The sequence below is a fragment of the Mus pahari genome, chromosome 5, assembly GCF_900095145.1.
Source record: "Mus pahari chromosome 5, PAHARI_EIJ_v1.1, whole genome shotgun sequence".
Lineage (NCBI taxonomy): Eukaryota > Metazoa > Chordata > Mammalia > Rodentia > Muridae > Mus > Mus pahari.
In genome coordinates this window covers 133,101,326-133,110,334 of record NC_034594.1, presented here as the reverse complement: position 1 = coordinate 133,110,334, position 9,009 = coordinate 133,101,326, and the positions used below count along the sequence as shown (strand labels likewise).

The window sequence follows — 9,009 nt, the reverse complement described above, 5'->3', positions numbered from 1 at the left end:
ACACACACACACACACACACACACACACACACAGCTTATTTTTTAAATGCCTTAGCTACTCAAAGGCTGTGTACTTCTAATCCTGTACCTGCTACCCAAGGCCCAATGGGGAAGTGGCCAGTGGCTACCTACCTGAAATCTCACAAGACTGATTGGCTTTCTCTCCTGCAGCTCCTGCACCCCATCCTTCTCCCTCAAGTCATGGCGATTCTCTCCCCTGCATCCTAGCCCTAAGAGCTCTAAGGGTCCCACCCTGTGCCCAGCCATTGTCCATTGGCATCTTTATTGATCGATCAAAAACCAATTGGGGACAAGGACCTTTAGTGCCTTTAGTGTTTGGACACACAGATTTCTTATTTAATAAAAGCATTAGTACCAGTCTCCAACATAGTCCCATTATTCAGGGAAGCCATGGTAGCTTTCTTGTATGGGGGAAGAGATGAGCAAAATATCTACAACTCCCAAGTAAGTAAACTTTCCTAACAGAAAAAATGTCTAATAAGCTTTAGGTAGCAAAAAGTTATAAAGAACAGCAGAATGACAGAGTGAGAACAGCATGAGATTGGTGTGGGTGAAATGGATTAGTCAGCTGTGTAGTCTTTGATAATTGAACTTGGCTCACCTATACTCTTTAGTTGTTCAACCAAACACTAAGCATTGCCATGAAGTCATAATTAAACTTTATGTAGGAGAGAGCTTGAATAATGAAGGTAGGCATAGTTACCTGTTGTAATGTCTTGAAAACAAGGCAGGCTGATCCTTGCATAAGAATTAAGTTCCAACCAGTTCACGTTCTCTTTTGGGAGCAAGGGGGAAGAGGGTATCCAAGAAAGGATTTCTCTGTATAGGACAGCTGGCTGTCCTGAAACCCACTCTGTAGACCAGGCTGGCCTACAGATCTGCCAGTCTCTGCCGCCCATGTGCTGGGATTAAAAGCATGCACCTCCATGTCCAGCTTTAGCTTATGTTCTTCCTAGCTTCTTGTGGGTAAACCATGGGGCAGTCTACCTATGATCTCCAATCCAGTCTCCCTGTCCTACAGGCTTTGGATTTGCTTAGCCAATTTCTAATGTGTACTTACTCTTATTCTCTCCTAGGAGTTCACTCCTTTTAACTAATGAATAGACATGATCTATGTGATGACTTTGAGAGCAAGCATTCTAGGCAGTAGAAAAAGCAAATTGTAGACTTGTGAGGTAAAAAACTACACTAAACAGTATGCTCATGAAACAACAGAAATGCCATTGTTTAAACCAGGGAGAAAGTAGAGGTGAGAGCAGGTAACAGTAAGGGGTATGAGAAGTGTTTGCATTTCTACACATTTTAAAGATGAAGTCAGGTGGACTTACTATATATCATGATGTATGGCCGAAGATTGAAGATTCAATGTGACTCCTGGGCCTAAGTAAGTAAGATGATTAGGTGATGCCTCCATGGAGCACACTGTATTTGTTCCTATTCCAGTCCTCATTTGTTTGCATACTTTAAAAATTGAAATATAAAATAGATACCTATTAGGTCATTTCATTAACTTATAGGATCTTGCTACTTGGTGTTACTGAGTCCAAATGATCTTCGCATATTTCCATTAGCCCACTAGTAACATGACAGAGCAACATAGTATAAAGGTTCCTCCATCTTGCATTCTTGCTAAGGTCAATTTAGGTTTAATTAGAATTTGATCATCTTGATGGAGAATCCCATAGATTACCCATCTCTGTTCTAGAAATCCAAGGTCAAAATGCCCCAACTAACTTTTCTTAGCTTCTGGTAAACCAGCTGCTTGTGTAAACCTTCCCTTCCAGCTAACTTTTGTTAAAAGTTAAAAGCTAGCTTTTGTTTTGTTAAAACGCTTGCACAAAACCTTCCCCTTGCAACTTCTGAGCTACCATGACATGGTTTTTGCCTCCGTTACTAGAAACACACAGAGCTTTACTAGGATCCTAAATATCCAAGTGTAGGCCCAACTGGACTAAAGACTTTCAACTGGCTGTAAACTACATCAGAGAAGTCATCTCTGGTGGGATCTCCACAATAACAACACTGTCACCTTGAAAAGCTCCCTCATAGGCCTTAGCTACAAACTACCAAACCACACAAATGTTATATTTACAGCTCATACCACTGTAACCTATACCCACATCAAATAACAATTCTGCTAGGTTTCTAAGACATCTAGGTCTCAGTATCTGTGAATCCTCCCAGCACTCCTCACCCAACCCCCACCCTAAACTTCTCCCTTTCCTGGGCTCTGGGCTTCTGTTTCCCTTCTTCCAGTTTGATCCCTGAAGGGACTCTAGCCAGCATGAGCATGGCACACGTGGCTCTGGCAGGCCTTGCTCTTTTCCCCTATACCCTGTCCCCTGAAAACCTTTAGATCACATCCTTAAAGTCAGCCACCAAGGCCTATTCCCTTTTGAACATTTCCTGAGGCTATCAAGGTCCAGCTATCAAAGTATTTAAATCCAGCAACAAAAAGCCCCCCTTTCCCACCCTAATAAACATGACCAATTAAAATCAAACACCTCATCCTAACAGGGCATTTGACCTTTATAAACTGCCTAAGGGCCAGTTTATACCTTTCTACAGTCCCAGGAGATGGTGCCAAGTCAAAGGTGCTAGAAGCAGGATGTCTCCAGAAACCCAATACCCACTTAAGAACCGGTTTTCAGGGACAAATAGCCCTTCGCTCTCTACCTTGCTCCTTTCTGCTTCTTCCCAGGCCTCGATCTGTTGTTCGTCCCACTAGAGCAAATAAATGTTTGTGTTGAGAATGTGGACTTGGGGTGTCTTGTGCCAAAGCCAGTCTCTGTGTAACTCAACCATTTTTGCTGCTTAGGCCTCGTTTGAGCCAGCCTCTCTTGATCTGAGGTTAGGCTGACTCCACGACAGGCTTCAAGTTGGCAGTTTGGGACTGGGAAAGTCCAGTCCGCAGAAGCAGCCCCACCACCTGGCCTGAGGCAAGGACAATGGGTCAGCACCGGTTTCCAGACTTCTTCAGCAAGTTTTTAGTCTCCATGACCCAGTAATGGAATGTTGCTAGAGATGGGGTAAGTTAGAGGTCATCCCCTCGTGATATATGGAATCCCCTAATGTGTTTTAAATCAGGCCTTAGAGCTCACTTGGTTGCCTCTCTATTTCTGGTAATGGGAGACTCCAGCACGCTGGACTTCTGCAGAATAAAACACTCTTTACGTTTACACACTGTTTGAGTCTAGGGTATCATTTTTAGACGAATCATGGATTCTTACAGGTTTGAGGAACCTCTCTTGCTCATATGTTGTACTTTAAGTCTACCATTCATGTTCAACCTGGACCCATCCCTCTGCCTGTCTTCCTTATTGCAACAATAAAAACCTTCTCCATACTTTAGAAGTAGCCATGCCCTCCTCCTTTTATTTTACCTTTTCATTCAAATACTCAAACTTCAAAGGGTGGCCCCACCTTTCTGTCATTGTCCACTCCAGAATAGGATTGTTTTCATTTTTATCACTATAGGCCATGGGACTGGTGGTTTAAGACTTTTATTTAAATTGCAACTATACACTATATACTTCCCTGCCTGACTTGCCATCTTGTGCAAGTTTGTGCGAGAAATTCATACATGTTGCATGCCTTAATGTCTTGATGTTACATTAATATAAAGTGTAGTATAGCAGCTCCCCTAGGCATCTGTAGGCTGTCAGCAGATCGCTCTACCTCCCGATGGGTACTGTTCGTTTTCTGTCTCGGTTCACTGTGTGTTATGGACGTCTCTATGCTGTCAGAATTAAAATAATTTGAGCCGGGCGTGGTGGTCCACGCTTTTAATCCCAGCACTCGGGAGGCAGAGGCAGGCTGATTTCTGAGTTCGAGGCCGGCCTGGCCTACAGAGTGAGTTCCAGGACAGCCAAGGCTACAGAGAGAACCCTGTCTCGAAAAACCAAAAAAAGAAAAAAGAAAAATAAAAAAAATTAATTTGAAAAGCGGTTTTCCGCTGGGGGGTTACTAATCCGGGCTGCTGCAACCGGACGTCCTAAGAATTCCTCCACATTTTACGTGGAAATTCACTCAATCCACAAACCCTGCTGAAAATACAAAATAACTGAACCGCTAGTGTAGAGCAAAGGCAGTGGAAAATCTCGTATCAAGAGCTCATAAAGGCAAGGGAGAACGGAGAGTTCGTTTCCTTGAAACCGTGCCGCCTTTGCACCACGGCGCCTGTCAGGAAGCCCACGAGATGGCGCCACGTCAACTGTGCGAGACGCAGGACGCCTCCAGAAACCCAAGACCCACTTAAAGCCATTGTTCTACTCAGGAGTCTTCCTCCCTTTACAAATCCGTCCTTTTTTGATCGTAGTTGTGCTTCTTTGAGGCCGATCCTTTGTTCTCTCCCAATACCTCAGAGCCGCCGAAGTCAAGATGGCGGCCTGGCCGCCCCGCAACCTACCGGCGGAAGCAGCCCTTCTCGAGACACTTCCTATCGGGTCCCCAAACCTTTGAAGAGTAGTTCCGGGGCTAAGTCGGCCCGCGGTTGCGAGCTGCGACTGCGCAGCGCGGTTCTGCCAGAGCGGAATGACGTCTCAGTCGCTGGGGCGGAAGGAAGAGGCTTGACGCTTGGTGAGCATTCGATCGCTCGCGAGAATTGAGCGTTGCTAGGTGACCGGCCCAGGGGCGGGACTAGACTCGGAGGGGCGGAGCTGGGCGGGGCCTTGGGAGGCTGGCGGCGGAGCCTCGCGAAGGTTCCAGAGCCGTCTCGTGCGGAGGGCGGGCCGCCGTGTCGCGCCGGGTCGGTGGAGCTCGCTGCCGGCGCTGCGACGCTCGTGGGTGGCGTGTTCGGCTTTTCCTGTCTGCTTTCGTGCACCGCTGCAGCTCCGGCCTCGGGTCCGAAGCGCCACGGCATGGCTTCCGCTTTGGAGGAGGTAGGGGTCGGCCTGGGACCCACCGGCTCGCGCCGCCGAGCGGCGGCTGCTTTCCCGGGGCTGATAGCCTCGGCTCTGCCCTTGTCGCGGGCCCGCGGCCTCCACGCCGCCACCTGCCTGGGCCCGAGCGTCCCGGCCGCGGCTGGAAGGTCGGGGGTGTGTCTGGATCCCAATTTTTGGCGCGGTTCGTGGTAGGCTCGCGGGTGGCGGTCCCCTCTCCATTGCCGGAGGTCTTCTCGGCTCCCGGTTACCGGCCAGGGAACAGAAACCTTCCTTAAAGCTCGTGCAAAAGCCATGAGCTCCTGGCCGGGGGCCATGGGAAGGAATTCCCATGCCCGCACGACTAGTGATGGCCACCGCTTTCATTCCATAGGTGGTATACATACATTCTGTGTATTATTTCTAAACGCCCTGGACAGTGCTTACGGCTTTAGTTTTTATTTAGCAGTGCCAGTGGCGGACCTGCAGGCCTTACACATGCTAGGCAAGCTCTCTACCATTCCGTTACCATTCCCAGTCTTTATGTATAAAAGCAATTTTTAAAGTTACTGGAAACTTAGCTGTAGGTACGACTAGGAAATTGCCTGGCGTATGTTTTTAGATTTGTAAAATGTGAATGTGAATGACTTGACTTTTTGGATCCTCAAGGTTTCCTCAACTACATAGCAAGAGTAATTGAATTGCCGGGTTTTAGCCAATAAAGGTTTTATGTGATTGATGTATTGTGTTCACAGAAACATTGGCTATCTGTTAAGATTTGCTTTTCGGAAATTTCCCCCTCACTTTGAAAACATGGGCTTTAAACACATAAAAATTGGGAAGTTAAAGTATTAATCATGGAACAAGTAAGATAGGCAAGCACCATGTGCTCGCTGGGAGAGTGGAGGGTGGCTTAACAGTTGTGCACACAGGTAGGTGTAGTTCAGCATTAATTGTCTCCAAAAGAAGGAACTTTAGACTTGGAGCTATGCATGTAGGGGCATGTTTTTCTTTTGAGATAAAATTCACCTTATTCAATCATAATAAGATGTGTAATTCAACTTTCTCTGTCATACAACCATCAGTGTTATTTAGCTGCAGACTATTTTCGTTTCCTTAAATAGAAATCCATAGTAGATGCTCCATCTAGTTGGGCTGGAACCTTATGTTTTTTCTAATTCAGTCGTGGGATCAGCATTCCTTTTGTGGTTGAATACTGTCCCATTGCACAGATAGAACTCGCACTCATCTGTTTCTCCATGGTGCTAGTTGTGAATTCTTGTAAACAAGTTTTGTATTGTGGGCATGTTTTTAGTCCGTGTAATTGCCAAATAATAAGGGAAGTCTTAGGAAGCTACCATTTCCACAAGAATTGCACAAAAGGTACCATTTCTCCACATATTCACTAACATTTGTGATTTTTATTGATACCATCCACGTGAGTGTATAGTACCACCTCGTGGATTTGCTGTGCATCTTCGTAGGTGTTATGCATCTATTTGTATGTGTACCTGGTGTCCAGTTCCATGTCTTTGTGGAGGAAAGTTGGGTTCTTCCATTTTGAGCATTGGGTGGGAGTAGCTCTCACTGAGTACCCCTGACATGGTCTTAGAGATACACCTGCCTCTGTCTCCAGAGTGGCAGAACTAATAAAGGCATGTGCCACCAGGCCAGACTAAGCCCCTATTTAACAACTAGGAAACAGATTCAAAGGGAGATAAATGTTTATGTATAAAACAAATTCATGCCAAGAAGGCAAGAAAACGTGGACAGAAACGTGTTCTGTCTAATCCCAGTCACCTTCAAGGTTTGATGCCGAACCTGCACTGTCAGTGGTTTCTGGGCTGTGAGAGTCCATTAGAGCAAAAACTGGCCATAGAGAGAGGGCCTGGGAATTCTGCCATGAGTCAGCTCGAAAAAGGATTCCCATTCCAGTGTAAAGCAAAACCTCTTACTTTCTCTTTCTCCTTTTGTTAAGTAAATATCCATCCTAGGAATAAGGACTTGCTTTGCTTTTAATATTTTTCATTATGTTGATATTTAGAATCTGTGGGTAAGGTCCCACCAACCCATCTCCACCAACAGTGGCACTTAACTAATCCATGTGAATTTTGAAACCACTGAAAGACTTTGAATGAAATATCTTGATTCTAAATTAAAAAGATGAGTGTGCAGTTTTGGATCTTAGAATCAAGTTTCCTTGGGATTGTGGACAGGAGTGTCACTGTTGTGCTTTTTATAAACTGTTAGGAAATCATAATGGCCAGAGTAATGAGCTATTAGAAAAATGAACTCCTTTTTTTTTTTTTACTACCTACTATCTAGCATTTTAAATATTTTAAAATTTTTATTTCTTGAAATTATAGTAAATTAAATCATTTCCCTCTTTCTCCCTCCAAACTCTCCCATTTGCACTCTTTAAGTTTCATAGTTTCTCATTTTTTTCATTGTTGCTTGCTTAGTCTATGTAACATTACTTGTAGGTAAGCTATCAGGGCTGACCCCTTGGTACTGTGCTCTTCCTTGGGGAAGACTTTCTCATGCTCTGAGCCTTTCTTTTGAGCCTGTTCTTGTGTAGAGTAGTGACATCCTGGGCTTTCCTTGTCCACATTAGCATATCTATTGCCATCTTTGTTCAGCTCAAGTTTAGGCATTCATGCTGAGGTTTTTTTTTGGGTGGGTGTAACTTCTGATTACTAGGAGTCAAAATCTCACTTCAAGCTCCTTGATCCTCTAGCTCTTAAAATCCACCCTTTCCACAAGAATTACACATAAGAACTCCACATACTAACATTTGTTATTTTCTTTTGCAATTATCTGAGCCTTGCATGCTTGCAGATCTATATCCACTGGGACTGGGCTCCACACCTCTGCATTTGGATTGTGGATTTCTGTAATGGACTCCTATCAGTTGTAAATGGAACATTTAAGGATTTTTAATATTAAACCTTTTATTTAGCATGAAGGTATAAAGTAAGGTTGTTGTTTTTATGGTTAGGTTACCAAGGCAGAAAATTGTAAGCATTTACTCACCATTAGGTCAGAGGATGATTGAGGAAATATTTAAGCTGATTGATTTTTGTGTCTGCCTGTATATACCTCATGTATAAGTGCTAATGGAGGCCAGAAGAGATCATCAGATCCGTGGGAGGTAGAATTAAAAAGATTTGTGAGCTGCCTGATGTGGGTGCTAGGAACTAAATTGTCCTTTGGCATGGGCTCTTAAGCACTGAAAAGTGTCTCCAGCTCCAGCCCATTGATTTTCTAGCACTGTCTTCAGTGAAGTTCCATACTACATGTCTGTCTCTAAAAGGTAGAGGACTACCTGATGTATTGGCATGACAAGAAAACAATAGATTTGCAAAGACTAGTGTGTTCATATGAGATTGGACATTGAGGTTTCCTTTCTGTGGTCTCAGATTCTACCAAAAGATCAACCCAACCACTAAACAAGACTTTTGCTTACAAGCAGAATATTTTTTACACGGCACATGTGGAGATGAGGTGGTCTTGCGAGTTTGGATTCTCCTCACCTGGGTCCTGAAATTGAACTCAGGCCATCAACCTTGGTGGCAAGCAGCTTCACCCACTGAGCCATCTTGCTGGCTTTGTCTTCTCTTATTTTATTTTATTTTTAATTTTTTGTCCTAACAATTGAAATTCCGAGTTAAGAAAATTGATGAGAACTGAAAGTACAGCCTCTAGTCAGATGTATTCTTATCTCTTTTACTGTAATATTTAAGTTTTTCTAGTATTTGAGGTAGACTTGGTGTGACTTTTAAACCTCCCAAGATTCCTTTTCAGTATTCTAAAACAACGGCAGGTAACAGCCTACCAAATGGCAAAATACAGACTTAATTACTATGGATTAAGATTGTTTTCTTTTAATAAAAAGGAAGTAAGAGTTATTTACAGTTCAGTGAACAAGAATAACAGTTTGCAACTCTTAAAAAATTAAAATGAACTTAATTTTTAGTTCAGTAAGTTGAATTGAGCAGTGGGCCTTATTTATTTTAACTTACCTCTACTTTAACAGTTGCAAAAAGACCTAGAAGAGGTCAAAGTATTGCTGGAAAAGTCCACTAGGAAAAGACTACGTGATGCTCTTACAAGTGAAAAATCCAAGATT

The 9,009-nt window shown here is 43.8% G+C and overlaps 1 protein-coding gene across 1 annotated transcript in view; it reads left to right on the top strand.

Moving 5' to 3' along the window:
• Nucleotides 1–4,709: 4,709 nt before the first annotated feature.
• The window catches only part of Cacybp (calcyclin binding protein), an 11,659-nt gene continuing 7,359 nt past the window's right edge, over nucleotides 4,710–9,009 (top strand). The window contains exons 1-2 of the mRNA XM_029538697.1: nucleotides 4,710–4,901; nucleotides 8,917–9,007. Coding sequence (XP_029394557.1) covers nucleotides 4,881–4,901; nucleotides 8,917–9,007 — 112 coding nt within the window. The 5' untranslated portion in view covers nucleotides 4,710–4,880. The remainder of the gene's footprint in view (nucleotides 4,902–8,916; nucleotides 9,008–9,009) is intronic.